This window comes from Dermacentor andersoni, chromosome 6 (assembly GCF_023375885.2).
Source record: "Dermacentor andersoni chromosome 6, qqDerAnde1_hic_scaffold, whole genome shotgun sequence".
Lineage (NCBI taxonomy): Eukaryota > Metazoa > Arthropoda > Arachnida > Ixodida > Ixodidae > Dermacentor > Dermacentor andersoni.
The window spans coordinates 112,421,990-112,437,081 of record NC_092819.1 but is presented as its reverse complement, the minus strand read 5'-3'; the positions used below and the strand labels follow the sequence as shown (position 1 = coordinate 112,437,081).

Below are 15,092 nucleotides of genomic sequence, written 5' to 3'. Positions count from 1 at the left end.
CTTAAATGCCACCAGCATGGCACCACTTCACGGTAACTGCCCGAGCCACCTATTCCCACATAAATGACCAGTGGGTGCAGTCTTATTTCAACGTAAATACGGCTTTTGTAGGTGAGCTGCAATCTCATAGTTTCCTCCATTTAATACTTGAATGTGGTTACCTCTTTTTCTCATGTTCTTACCCAGTTCTAGTTAGCATATGAGTCATATGTAAGACTTCTACAACAGTTTTTTTTTACAAGCCTAAAAATCAACTAGAGTGTACACACTTGCTATATAGTGGTACCGAGTACTACCTAACATTGTCACCGCTAAGGTTTGGCTCGTGTTGACAGCAAGGAAGGCACTAGCCCTTACTCAAAGGGCCAAACAACTTTGGTGATCAATACAGGTAGTTGGGCACGTTGGTTGAGCATTACAAACACAGAAGTGCTGATGACAAACACAGGTGAAAGAAAGGATAATACACTTGTAGCGCATATTTTCAAATGGTTTATTTGAAACCCTGTCATCAAGTACATATTCACATACATATGACATTCAATCATGTGCGCTGCACTCGTGGCATCCAAAAAGCAGTTCCATTTAGATTACTTTGACACATTTTTCATTTATATGCATATCTTTGTATTGACAATAAGCCTTGCCCATTGACTATTGACTGTAAGCTAGCACAGTACAGCTATCGAATTGGGAAGTGCAGGTGCACTTTTTGCACCTGCAAATGAACCAGTTGAAAGCATGCGCTATGTGGATTTTGTCCTTTCGGTGGCCTACAGTTATTAAGTGCATTGACCTGCTTGTAAGTTTGTTGAGTGCTGCCACAGAAAGTTTGACAGCTGCAGATGTGCCTGTCAAATACAGAGTACAAACACGTTCTTGAGGCCAGCCAGCTGCAAGCATTCTTTTTCACTGGGCCCACTTCTGTTGGCTCCCATCAACTATTGGCAACTACCGTCAAGTTCCACAACCGCTATCTACAACCATTTCAGTGCACCAATGCGGAGACAAGACCCTCAATTCATTTTACAGCTTCGAAGCATTAGCTCATTATCATTGACTTTGTTGCACTGCTTGTCACCCGAGCGATTCTGTTAGTTCTTGTCCTGGTCCTGGATGTTCACATTTTCCAAGCCTGGTCTTCAGATTCTACAGGCGTTACATTGTTCACATTCTACACGTGCCACTCATGCCTACCCTTGCCACATCATCCATACATGCACACATTCACAGTGTCCTACACTCAACTTCTGTCTTAGTCGCACTTATCACTTCTTAGTGTCAAGCGTCCTACTGCCTTGTGTACCAACTTTCTGTTCACTTTCTTTCGCGATCTCCTCATTCGTGCCGTCTGATCCCTCTTTCGCAGCTGGGCTTTGCTTAGTCGGAAGTAGCGCGGCTTTCATCATGTCAATGCTGGTCAGGTCATCACGCTCAGTAGGCTTCCACGAGTGAACGCGGAAGACGCTGAAGTAGCGCAGCACGTTGTGCAAATCCTTTTCATCAAGGCTGTACTGTGCAGCCAGGGCCTTGGGACTGAACGTGTTTGGGTCATTCTTCGCGTCGGCCAGCAGCTGCGTTGCCTGGCGCAGTGTCAGCCGCCCCCGGGGCACCACACTCGGTTCGAAGAAGCCGTACTTGTACTGCTGCGGTGCTGCCCGGCTCTGTGGAAGTGGCCGGCCCGACTCAGGTGGCGTACTTTGTTGTGCCTGACCAGAGAAGAAGAAAAAAAATGCGAAAGCAAGAGGAAGAATATGGGTGAAGATTGTGACAAAGCAGGGGGAAATATTCTCGGGCAATTACTCCCAGGGATACGTTCACTCTCGTGAGATTCCCCATGACTAGCATCAGATGCATTGATCTCTATGGGTGACAGCGTTCCTGAAGGTGTGCTAAAAATGCTGTCGCCCATACGGGCTGGCGCACCTGGTGCTAGTCGTGCAAAATCTCGCAAAAGTGAAAGTATCCCTAAATGTAATCGCCACAGGATAGTGCTGCAGCGCTGTACCAAGAATGCTGCACGAGTGCACGAAGCTAATTGATACTCAAAAGCAAAAACTGAGAGAGAGTATAAGACACTTGTCTTGCCTCGTCTGAGGCAGTTTCTGTACCTTGCGATGCTAAAGGCATGAATGCCAATCTAGAACCCAAACTAGCTGAATTGAAGCTTCTGCAGGTACTTAATATTCTAGCGGAGGTTAAAGGGACAATGAAGAGAAAAAGAATTTGGTCTGTATTAGTAAATTACCATTCTACAAAACCAAAAGGCCACTCGTACCATGAGAAGAGGCGTCATAATTCAGAAAAGACATAAGAATAAAAGACTTGCGGTGATGCCGCCTTGTAAGTTCTCACACTAGCTTGCCATGACGTCGTAAATTTTGACTGAATCTGGTTGGCTCTGGTTAGCTTTTTATTCGTAGAGATAGAGTACATTGTATCCTATAGGAGGCAAGGGCTGAACCTAACGGGTTTCAAGAACTATTACGTCACAGCGGCACAAATGCAAAATTTTAATCCATGACATTACACCTAGGGCGGCCAACTCTCCAGTGGATGAAGTTGGGACAGGGATGGGGGTGGACCATGTCAATGCCAGGAGCCACCAATCTGTATGTGCAACAAAGTCTCACAGTATCTTGTTTGTTAGTCCTACTGCATATTCATGTGGTCCTGAATGACTCTGCCGCTGGGTAGGCACAGTTGGTGCACGAGGTGCCAGTTGCTGAGCAAACACATCCGAGTACAAACACATCCGAGTGACCGGCAAAAGGAATCGTACCTGCGACTTCGGATCTGACGAGACCACCTTCACGCCTTTCAAACGCTCCAAAAGATCCTCCCGTTTTTCAAGCACCTTGCTTGCATCTGTGGGAGTAAAAGCAGGGACAAATTATGCGACACGCAGACAAGCTGTAAAAATTTTACGTGTGCTTCGTTCTCGCTCAATTTTCGCAGCGAGATCGCGCTTGTTTTAATTTTTACCCACCCTCTTCAAAGAAACACACAGCATAACGGCGTGCTTTTTCATGGAAGAAGCAGGTAAAAAAAAAATGATGCTAAGTGTTTGGCGAAGGATGCGGTCCAAAACACGCAATCTTTTTGCGAAGCTTGATTGACAACAATGCAGCTATGGGCTCTAAAATTTACAAAACACTTTAAAAAGACGTTGGTGTAGAAGTGCAGGCCACTGTGCAGAACAATGACAAGTGAGGGAAAAGCATCTGTCATCATTCCTTCTGTCACGCTCCACAAGATTATTCATTCAGTGGAAGCAAGAAAGCCACACGCGCTGTGCGACATCCATAAATTTGCGCAAAGCTCGTTGTAGTTCATTTGAAGGTCAACGTCACAAAAACGCAGTTAGCAATTGACAAAGCCACGGCAACTTAACTAAATTCAACTGTCTTTCCTGGGTCTGCGGCCTAGAAACACAAGAGTACAGGAACGCGACCATATCTCCATGCTGAAATACGTTCTTACCGGCAAGCGCCGTCTCGGGTTCGTGCTTGGCGTCGCTCGGATGACGAGGCGCCGCCTTGGGTTTTCCGACGCTGATAACCTTGTCTACGCGGTTTTCGATATTAAAATCCCTGATGGGCTTGCTAACGAAGGCCGCCAGCCGGTTTCCCATAATAAATACCTAAAACAAGCAAGATAAACTGCTTGTTGATTTTAGTCTTTGAGAACACATGGCTATTGCAGACTGCAACCAAAAGCCAAAGCCACGCTTATCTGGATTGACTCGGATTGATGAAGCACAAAAAAATAATAAAACGCTTTACGTAGAATGGCTGCGATGACGTCGACTGCCTTCTCGCACATCTTTATATAACATATTTAGAACTACGTTGTTTCATTACGAATGTTAAAATAACTCCACCGTTTACATCTCTGATACTCACGCACAACAGAGATTCTATTTTGGGAAGAAAAGAGTTTTAGCAACTACATGCGGCCATCCGTCGCTTAGCAACGACGCTAGGCAGCGTCGCTAGGCAACGATAAGCAACAACATATGTAGCAGACGTTCCTCACGAGTGTCGTGCATTTCTGCGCTTTGTGCGATCTCGATTATCATTTCTGCAGTTGGCGCGTATCAACCGACGCTGAGATGGCTGTTACTATGGAAAGAGTGCATTTGGTACCGTCAGACGACGATGACCTATATTCAGGCTACAACGAATTCGATCCTTCTTTAGACATTGACGTAAGTTCGACGCATGCACTCACGCTCACAGCATCTGTTTTGCTATATGAAATATATGCATTTGTTTCTTCCATTGTTTTTCAGGGCTTTGCGCAAGACGAAGGGTTCCAGAATGCTACTAGAACCAGCTACGGTCGAAGACCTCCGGTAAGGTGCCACACTGTTCTCGCGGTATCACACGGCGCACTTTTGATCGCGACCAAGCCCGATCCGGATCGAATTTCTCGGTCGTAATTGGCTCCCTTGCACAAAATGCGCAAGAGAGCCAATCGCAGTCAAGAATTTCGATCCGGATCGGTGCCGATCGCGATCACAAGTGTACGTGTGACACCGGTATAACATATCTTTCGTATGTACATGGAAGTGCATATCTCGCTTAAACTCTTCGAGAAAAAAATTTTGCGCTTACCGCTGCACTGTTATTGCCCACATTTCGCAGAAAGATAGCATTTTGTTGTCTACGTCGTTCACTGTAACACTTGGCAAGTGTATTGCCATGGGTTTAAAAATTTATTAATACGGAAATCCACTGCAGTTGTCTATACATAGTATGCACGTACGTCATTCAACGATGCTCCGTGACTTCCGGTTTACGGCTGCGCCATCTTGGGGAACCTATTGGCCTATGCGCGCGCCTGTTGATAAGGTACCTCAAGATGCCGGAAGGTAGCAGAAGCAGACGACAGCAGCGTATGTGACGTCACGTGCATACTATGTATAGTATGCGCAAGTATACCCCAAATTTCAGTAGGCCCACCCCCAAATTTCAGTTTGACCCACGCCCAAATTTAAGGAGGACCACACATAATTTCAAGTTGGCCCACTCCCAAATTTAAGTTATCCCACCTCCAAATTTAAGTAGGTCCACTCTCAAATTTAACTTCACCCACCCCAATAATCAAGTTGGCCCAACCCTAAATTTCAGTTGGTCTGCCTTCATCTTCAGTTGGCCCACATCCAAACTTCAGTTGGTCCACGTCCAAATTTCAAGTTGGCCCACCCCCAATTTCAATTGGCCCGCCCCCCAGATTTCAACTTGCTCCACCCCCAAATTTCAATTAGCTCCTGTAACAATTTCAACATGGTCCACGCCCAAATTGAATTTGGCCCATGTCGAAATTTCGATTGGCCTACTTAGAAAATTAAAGTTGGCCCACCCACAAACTTTAAGTTGGCCCACCTACAAATTTCATTTAGCCCACCCCAACCCACACTGCTATCGTTCACAGCGAACAACACACATAAATTCTGGCGTTACATATATCTAGAGAACAACAAATGGTTTCACAGATTAAACTATCAAATCGAATCATCACAAGCCCTGTGTCAATAGCGAGAGAATTCAATGTTTTTTTCAGACGGTATTCCCAAGGACCGCTTCTTTCACTCCCTTTCCAGCGCGTGATTTCAAAGACCCAATGCAGGAAATCGCGATAACCGAAGACGATATTTTATATCTACTGCGCAAATTTGACCTCGAAAAGTGTACTGGCCGTGACCTTATTAGTAAAACCTTTCTACGCCGATACGCGTGTTCGGTATCGAAACAACTGCACAAAATTTTCACGGTGTCTTTTATGACGTTGTTTATACCCGAAGATTGGCGCTGTGCTACTGTTGTGCCAATCCATAAATCCGGTTCCAAGTCAGACCTGAACAATTACAGGTCAGTGTCACTCACAAGCACGTGTTGCAAGGCTTTGAGCACATAATTTACAAAGCCATTGTTACTCACCTTGAACAGAACGATCTTTTGTGCCATCAACAGCATGGTTTCAGGTCTGGCTTGTCAACCACATCATTTGGGCTGGTTGGTTCATGATTACGAGCAGTAGACAGCGCTAAACCACAGGACAAGGAGAGGGACACAGACAACAGCGCTCCTCGTCACCACAACACAATTAGCAAAATTAACGCACGACGTTGCTAACGAACTTACTAGAGGAAGTCAAATTGATGCTGTCTTTTTCTATCTTTCCAAAGGTTTTGATGCTGCTCCCCTCGCCGAATTACCTAACTTCATGCTTATGGTATTCATAAAAATGTTGTATCCTGGATTTGATGCTACGTTATACTAATAGAAAACAAAGTGTGACTGTGGATTCCTGTTCCTCTGAGGAATTGAGTGTTTCTTCTGATGTGCCGTAAGGATCGGATTTGGCACCATATTTTTAATTTATATCAATGACATACAATGCTGTGTTCACCATACGGTACATACACGACTTTTTGCAGACGACTGCGTCATATACAAATCAGTGCTTAACGGTTCAGATCAACTTACGTTAAGTGACTCTACATTCTATTCAAAAGTGGTGCAAAGGCATGGGGTATGAGACTAAACACTGCTAAAACAAACTACGTTTCGTTCACTCACAGAAAACACCCGCTTGACTTTACATACACATTAGACAATACCTCACCAACCGGAACTTCGTGCATAAAATATCCGGCGGTAACTATGTGACAAATAACCTAAGTTGGGAAACCCACATTAATTAAGTTTGCCGTAGTCCGCCAGCCTTTGACCGTGCTTTTGGTTGCTCGGAACAGACGCTGAATTGACGCAGCTTCCGTAGACGCGGAAAAGAAAAGCCGCAAAATAAGTTAACTTTTACATTCAGTGGTGTGATTTGTCTTACTAACTGTTACTGATAAGGTGTGTATGTTTTCTCTTCCCTAGCTTAAGGTAACGGAGATGAAAACATGGGACTCTTTTCAGAGGCGTTCTCCCTTATGCGCGTTTTGCCTCCGTAGTTTTCCCTTCATAGCCGCAGAAAGTTGTTCACAAGTATAGTAGGCGAATGGTTTCCATTTTTACACGGCCGATAAAACTGCTATCCCTATTTCGTATAGCTGTGCACTAATTTGCTATCGCAATGGATGCTTTGGCTTGCGAGCTAAACTGCGACATTGTTTTTTTTTTTTCGGTGCAGGCTTTGAGAAAAGCTATCGGCGGGACGATTCGCCAATCGCACTTCCTCGCTTGGTAAAATCATGAACGGTCTCTCCATACAAACTAAGCTTGTGTGACGTGAGTGCATAATGAACCTTTAATTATCATTGTTTATCCGCTAATTGGCGTGAAAGATACAATCGATATAGGCGCTGCGCCAAGTGAACGGCCTTCGAAGTGGCGCGGTGCACCACCACGCAATGCGCGTAAAGTTTTGCCGTGTTCAATTGTGTCGCGAGCATTGCTGACGTGATGTTTGTCCAACATAACCTTGGTGGTTGTTATATGGACGACAACGCCGCTCTCGCCCACAGGGACGTCAGCACTCTCCCTTTCCCTTTATTCTGCGACGGCATTTCGAAGTAACGATGAATAAAGCCTAGCTGGCATCGGCTTTTTGGGATTGATTCCTGTTTTAACGCGAAAGCATTATGTGCCCCATTACGCGAAAATCCGGCGTCATCGGCGTCGCCACTGGGCGATGGTACCAAACATGGCCGTCGACGGAAAGAGTTTAAAACAAAGAAACTGAAAAATTCTCGGATTGACGTCAAATTTATGAGGGAGGCTCCTGTAAAGAAAGTAAATCAACGGATTTGAAAATTATATTTGCTCAATTTCGGTTTGGGTGGGATTTGAATGCGGACCTCCAGATTCGAGTACGCTTCCCCGAGGCCACCGCGGCTACACGGTTATGGTTGTGCCTGGTGCGTGCGTCAATGGGCACTTATCGTGCGCACCAATGGGGAGGAGGTGGCGACACGCCATGAATGTATAAAATAAAAAGCATTCATGACCAGCTGACCAGCCCTTCGAGTTATAAACTCTTCGCGGGCAAGCGAGCGCGTTGAGACGTGTGGCGCGCTTTGATATGGAGGCGCAGTTATAAAAAGGCGGGTGAGAGCTTGCGCGGATAAAAACATTTCACCAAAGGGCCTGTAATGCTTTTGTATCCCCACACGTTAGCAGTCTTAAGTGTCTCTGCCGAGCTTAATAGTAATAACCCAGTTGGTATGTGTTAAGTGTCTCTGCCGAGCTTAATAGTAATAACCCAGTTGGTATGACGAGGCTCCGGCACCTCGCAGCAGCGGGACTCTCGCCGCATAATCTGAGCCATTACACTGCTTGGACGCAGGGACCGCATTATCGGTCCCTCTTGGACTTCATTAAGTCAGCAAATCTTTTTTCATTCATTTAATCATCCTTATTCACCCCCATCACATACCCTTGTATGCCCTGAGGCATTTATCCTCGCATTAAAAAAAAAAAAAAACCCAGTTGGTATAGTAATTTCTATAGTAAGCAATTCTTTTCTTTTTCTGACAGACCGAAAGTCCCCCTCATGATATATTCGTGATCGCGTTATTTACGTGGAAATATGGTATTTGCTCTCTTTTACTACACAACATTACCGAGCTGGTTTACACAAGGGGCCGCAAGCTATGTGTTTAGCATCCTCAACAACTTGATAGTCATATGCTGAAGCCAGGACTTGCGTCGTGAACTTCACTGTGTACGTTATTCTATACATTTCGTAAGTGCTAAAAAAATGCATGCCACTCATCCATCCCGTCAAGAACTTCTTATTGTAACACACACGACAACTGAAATATTAGTCAGAAATGCTACACAGACATGAGAACACCAGAAAGTATTTCAAATTGACACCTGAACTTTTACAATGCATATTGGTTCTCTATACAAGCTAAGTTTGTAACTCAAGTTCTGCGTTCAATAATTTTTAAATATTACAGTCTTGAAAGTAGAGTTCACGTTTTTTTTTTTTTTTGCTTCGCAATTCGCTCGTTTAGTATTGCTGTAGTAATGTGGTGTACACAAACCCTTAAACAGCACTTTTCAACGTTCTTGTGAAAGGGGGCTGATGCCCTTTGTTCAAGCCCTGCTTTTACAACAGAATATCTGGCTGGGCTAGTTGGTGCAAATTATTGATCAGGAAACCTACGCAACATGGAGACGCGTATACGCAAGATAAGTGGCCAGAACGAGCACTGGACTTACAACTCTTCCCTTGTAAGTCCAGCGCTCGTCCTGTCCACGTATTCTCCTGTGTACACATTTGTCTCGCTGGATTCCCCCATTGAAACACAGTAACTGCACGGAACGTACACGGCACAATCCAAACAGAGTATGTCATCGTACAAGCACACCACATATGCATTTGAGCACCAACCCGAGACCACTGTAAGCCAGCAGCGAAATCCTATGCTTTCCTTCTAACATGTAGCCCTAGCATGCACTACATTGAAACCGCAAGCAATGACGTGCCAACGAGTATTTGTAGGATGTAAACGTAAATTTAATACTGACATACACGCATCTTACGAACACATTTCCCAACCGTTGCCAATTGAATCAAACGCGCCCACGACGTACGACAGTCCTGAGCAGACGACGCAAGCTTATGCTACGAGTGTAACGTTACACCCGGCGTCATCCGCGACTGGTGCAGCTTGACGTACTGACGTGTTGCACTGGCCTCGGAAAGCACGCCACAATCAGTTGAGCGATGTTGCAACGGCACACAACCAATCAACACCACGAAGACACTGTGTGCTCTGCAACGATCGCTACGGCGGTTCGGGCTTCTTGCCTCGAGCAAGATGGCGGCAGCCGGCTTCACTTTTCGAGAGCCACCTCCACTACAGAAGTTTAAGTAGACAACCTTCTTGGTTGCCCGCATGGAGTTTCTCACTATATTACCTCAACGGAAATCAGGCGCCACCGCCTATGGGAGTTTTCTAACGAGCGCTGTGCCGTCATAGGAATGGCGGTATATGGGTGTGCGAGGCTCGTGTTGTACGAGGCTGTGTCTAAAATGTGCGTATGGCTGCACAGATAATGCGTTCTTAGAATAAAACCTTCATGAAATGTTTTCGTTCACCCGTATTAACCTTTTATTGCGATAATAAATATATGGACACTCTAAGCGCATTTCTGCCGTCTGTGTTGGCGTCACCGTAGCCGTGAGATTCCGTATGAAGTACAAGGGCGATAAAATCTTCACCGCGCTCCATGTGCTGTATGTGCGAGTGAATGCATGCAAGGGTGAGCCGGCGATCGCGGCTCAAGCTCGCGCACGCAAGCGAGGAAAGCGGGGAGGAAGCCCGCCGTCTTCCGTCGCACATAATGGTCCGGGGGAAGGGTAGGGAAGGGGGGGCGGTAGCTCTGCTGTTTTTACAATTGCTAGTAAGTACAGTGGGGCTGGCACTTCCCGAGGCACCCGACGTTTCTGCGCAGGCTCGAGTGAGAGCGGGTGCGAGAGAGAAAATCTGGGGGCTTCTGCTCCTCCCGGCTTTGCCTAGGCACTTTTGCTCCTTCCGACTTTGCCTAGGCACTACGGAGAAGTTTCTTTGCTCGTGTTGGATGCGTCTGTCTCCTAGGCGTGTCGGAATTGCAGAGTGGGGTCGAGTCTGTTTATACGCTCCAACGCTGACTGCTGGCGCGGTGAAACAGCTGAAGCAGTGAATCAGACGCCGCATTTGGTGATTGTTGTGTCTAATGGTACGTTGGACAGACTTTCTTGCGCCTGCGGCGCTGCTACCGAGTCAATCATGCTGGATTAGAACTTTGCGCGCCTTACGGCGCTCTACCCTAAAAAAAAAAATATCCCTGCTTTTCCCGGGGGAGCAATAGGGGCCCTAGTAGAGGCCGGGGCTGCTCTCCTTGAGCAGCACCTTCGCTCTTGGCAGGCTTTTAGTATGCTGCGGTCCGCGACTTATCAGGAGTATTTATGAGTTGTCCCCTTTAAGTGAAATAAACGCACGGCGCCTTAGCAACTGTGGTTGAACAGGATTGCCTGATGTCACGCCGTGAGGATTATTGGCTTTTCATCTCGCCCAGGTTAGGTTAGCTTAGGTTTAGGTTAGGTTTAGGTTAGCTTAGGTTAAGTTAGCGCGAGAGGTGTTGGGGTGGCGCGGCGTGCTCGCACAGAGCTTACGCCGTGCGGATTATTATTTGCGTCTCGGCCACGTTAGGTTAGCGTTAGGTTAAGTTAGGTTAGTCTCGCCCACGTTACGTTAGGTTAGCGTAAAATGCGTTAGGATGGCGCGGATTGCTCGTTCTTTATGCGTTTGTCCCATAGGTGGGCCGCCATTGCGGCGTGAGGTCGAGCTTGTTTAGGCTACGGGAAAGAAGCCGGGCCTGCTCTCCTGAAGAAGTATCTTGGCTTTTGGCAGGCTTTTCGTATGCTGCTGTCCGCTACTTATCACGAGCATTTTTGGATTGTCCCCTTTGAGTGAAATAAACGCACAGCGCCTTAGCAACCGCGGTTGAACGGGATTGCCTGAAATCACACCGTGAGGATTATTGGCTTTGCGTCTCATCCACATCAGGTTACGTTAGCGTAGATTAGATTAGCGTAAATGGCTTTAGGGTGGCGCGGCGTATTCTCACAGCGATTACACTGTGCGGAGTATTGTCTGCGTCTCGGCCACGCTAGGTTAGGTTAACATTAGGTTAGGTTAGGGAGGATTACTGGCTTCGCGTCTCGCGCACGTTACGTTAGGTTAGCTTGGGCTTACGTTAGGTTAGGTTAGCGTAAATGCGGTAGAGTGGCGCGGCGAATTCTCACAGCGGTTACGCCGTGCGCATTGCCGTCTTCGCGTCTCTGCCGCGTTAGGTTAGATTAGTGCTACGTTAAGATAGGTTAGCGTAAAAGGCGTTAGGGTGGCGCGGCGACTCGCGTTCAACCGCGGTTGCTAAGGCGCTCTGCCTTCTAGATTTTCAGTATATGCGGCCCGGCCTCTACTACGGTCCCTACTGCTCCCACGGAAACATTTGTGATGTTATGTTGAAGGTACATCACCGTAAGGTGCGATGAAGGTATGATCCGGCGCGACTGACTTAGCACGAGCGCCGCAAGCGCGAGACAGTCTGTCCGACACAGCCTTTGCCAAATGGGGCGTCAGTGCCCGCTGCTTCACTGTTTCGATGCACCGGCAGCCAGCGTTCGAGCGTAATGAAACTCGACCTTATTCCACAATGCCGGCACGCCTAAGGACAAACGCATACAACACGCGCAAAGAAACTTCTCCTCCGTTGTGCCTACGCAGAGTCAGATATTTTATTTATTTTATTTATTTATTAGTTACCTGCATCGCCCCGTACGGCATTACAGCAGGGAGGTTACAAACTTGTATGAATACATCAACAAATTATTTCAACGCGTGGAAAAAAGCATCATTTTCTGTAATATATACAATGCTCGATGGCAAACTGTTCCAATCTCGAACAGTTCTAACAAAAAAAGAATAACGGAAGACGTCACCCCTACAAGAAAATTCCCTGACCTTCAAACAGTGGTCAAGTCGCCTAGATATATAGTGTGGTGCCTGGATATATTTTTTGTGGTTTATGCCTGTTTTAGAATAATAAATATCGTGGAAAAATTTTAATCTGATATGCCTTCTACGATCCTTCAGCTCTTGCCATTTAAGTTTAAGTTTGCTTTCTGTCATGTAAGCTGCCGGCTATAGTTATCAAGAACAAATCTAACTGCCCTATTCTGGATTTTTTCTAATTTGTTTGTAAGCTCAGATGTGTGTGGGTCCCAACAAACACATCCATATTCAAGTATTGAACGTACATGACTGAAGTACAACTGCGTCTTTAAGTTACTCGGTAAATGACTAAAATTGCACCGCAAGAATCCCAAAACTGATGCTGCCTTATTTCCAATATAGTTAACATGCTTGTTCCATCGTAAATCAGAAGTAACAAACACACCCAGATATCTAAATTCCTTGCTTATTTTTAGAGTTGAATCATGAATTCTATGCCTATAGGGATGATTAGCTCGTTTTCTTGTAAAGGTGACGTGAACAGTCTTATTATATTTAATGACATATCCCAACGCACACACCAGTCTGCTATAGTGTTTAGGTCAACTTGCAGGATTTGTGAATCGGAAATGGCATCTACGACTCTATAAACAACACAATCATCGGCAAACATCATGAATGAAGACTGTATACCAGCTGAAATATCATTAATATACAACAAAAACAACAGTGGCCCCAACACTGAGCCTTGGGGAACTCCCGACGTAACTGATTCATATTGCGAAGGTATACCGTTCAGAACCACAGCCTGTTTCCGCAATGACAAATATTCGGCAATCCACGCTATTATTTTACCATCCAAGTTATAAGCTTTTAATTTGAAGAGTGAGAGACTGTGTGCGACTACATCAAACGCTTTACTGAAATCCAAGAAAACGCAGTCCACAACTTGTTGCTTATCAACTGCCGAGGCTAAATCATGAATAAACTCTACCAACTGTGTATTGCAAGATAAACCACGCCTGAAACCATGTTGGCAGGGACTTAGGAGATTATGCTTAGTTAAGTGGGCCATAACACAACTGTATATTACATGCTCCATAATTTTGCAGGTTATAATAGTTAAGGAAACGGGCCTGTAGTTCTGAACGGAGTTACGCACCCCACTCTTATGTATGGGCACGACTCGCGCTAATTTCCAATCATCTGGCATATCAGTTTCATTGAGGGACTTCTGAAACATCCAGACGAAATAAAAGCATAACGCGTCCGCACAGTTCCGTATGATAGCGGCAGGAATGTCATCAGGGCCGCATGCCTTAGCCTGGTTCACATCTTTTAATAATTTACGGATACCATCGACACAAAAGGTGACTTCTGGCATGGGGTCTATTTCAGCAGGTAATTCAAAACAGACAGTACGTGAGCTAGACGGCCAAAAGACAGATGAAAAATAACGGCTAAAAATTTCAACTTTAGACTCATTATCATGAATAATAGTTTCCTCATTTTTCAAAGCAGGTATTGATCTGTTGTCTTTGCCATTACACTTCACATACCTCCAAAATTCTTTGGTATCCCTGACAAGTCTTTCTCCTAGATTAAAGAAATAGAAGTCCTTAGCGATGTCGGACTTTTGCCTAAATTCAGTTTTTGTTGCTTTCAGCAAGGCCAAATGCTCTGGCGAATTAGACGCCTTATATCTTTGATAGTTTCGTCGCTGTCGTCGAACAAGGGCACGTAACTCTGTGTTAAACCAGAGTTTGTCTCGAGCTCGCCTACTTGATATAACTCGTGATAGGACAAAAGCTTCACGTAGTTCGAACAATATCAATTTGAAAGTATTCCACAGTTGTTCGATATCTAGATTATCTTCGAGTGCATCAAAAGTCGGAAAGAACGACTCGAAAGCAGCGCTAATCGCCTCGTAGTTGGCCCTGCTGTAGGCATAAATCTTTCGACTAGGTGTTTTTGCAACCTTCACATGCAGAACTGATAAATCTGCTAGAAAAACGTTGTGATCGCTCAAACCTGGCAACACCCGTACATTGTGTACAACATCAGGCACGTTACAGAGCAAAAGGTCGAGTACGTGACCTGCTCCGTCAGTGCGTGATGGCTCGTGCACATACTGATAAAAAGTGTTCTGATCTAAAATATTCAAAGAGCAAAAGCCCCCGCATGATGATTCGCTGCTCAGTGCTCGCTCCGAGCGGACGTGCGCAACGAGCTAGAGCTCCGCCGAACTCTGAGAGCTCCCTGTCATCGCTGGACGAACGTTGGCCCGCCGCACTGCGCCTCGCCTAAACATCGGCGGCCTCGGCCGGTCCCAGCACAGGGCCCCCCGATTCCGCGCCGCACTGCAGGCGCTTCGCCGCCGCCGCGCTCGGCATGGAGCCGCCGCCCTCGACAGCTACGGCTGCATCGCAGCCCGCGCAATCCACCACGCTGAACCCATGGGACATGGACTTTGGTGACGCTTCACAGGGAGCATTTACGTGCGTGACCCCTTCAGCACCACGGCAGGATGATGCCACCACCATAGTCTTGAAGTTGACCGATGGCTTCAACCTCTCCTCAGTAGCATCAATAGAATTGATCCTACCAATTCGCCAGGCGGCCCACC

At 46.2% G+C, this 15,092-nt stretch overlaps 2 protein-coding genes across 2 annotated transcripts in view; one reads left to right on the top strand and one right to left on the bottom strand.

Moving 5' to 3' along the window:
• Positions 1-477: 477 nt before the first annotated feature.
• Positions 478-3,741, bottom strand: LOC126522283 (NADH dehydrogenase [ubiquinone] 1 alpha subcomplex assembly factor 4). The gene is made up of 3 exons (XM_050171004.3): positions 3,484-3,741; positions 2,783-2,868; positions 478-1,709 (listed from the first exon to the last, which is right to left on the bottom strand). The coding sequence occupies exons 1-3, from the start codon at positions 3,632-3,634 to the stop codon at positions 1,269-1,271; spliced, it is 678 nt and encodes a 225-aa protein (XP_050026961.1). The 5' UTR covers positions 3,635-3,741; the 3' UTR covers positions 478-1,268.
• Positions 3,742-3,965: 224 nt separating this feature from the next.
• The window catches only part of nompB (intraflagellar transport protein 88-like protein nompB), a 119,936-nt gene continuing 108,809 nt past the window's right edge, over positions 3,966-15,092 (top strand). Inside the window, exons 1-2 of the mRNA XM_050170999.3 lie at positions 3,966-4,210; positions 4,295-4,357. Of these exons, the coding sequence (XP_050026956.1) occupies positions 4,115-4,210; positions 4,295-4,357 (159 nt within the window). The 5' untranslated portion in view covers positions 3,966-4,114. The remainder of the gene's footprint in view (positions 4,211-4,294; positions 4,358-15,092) is intronic.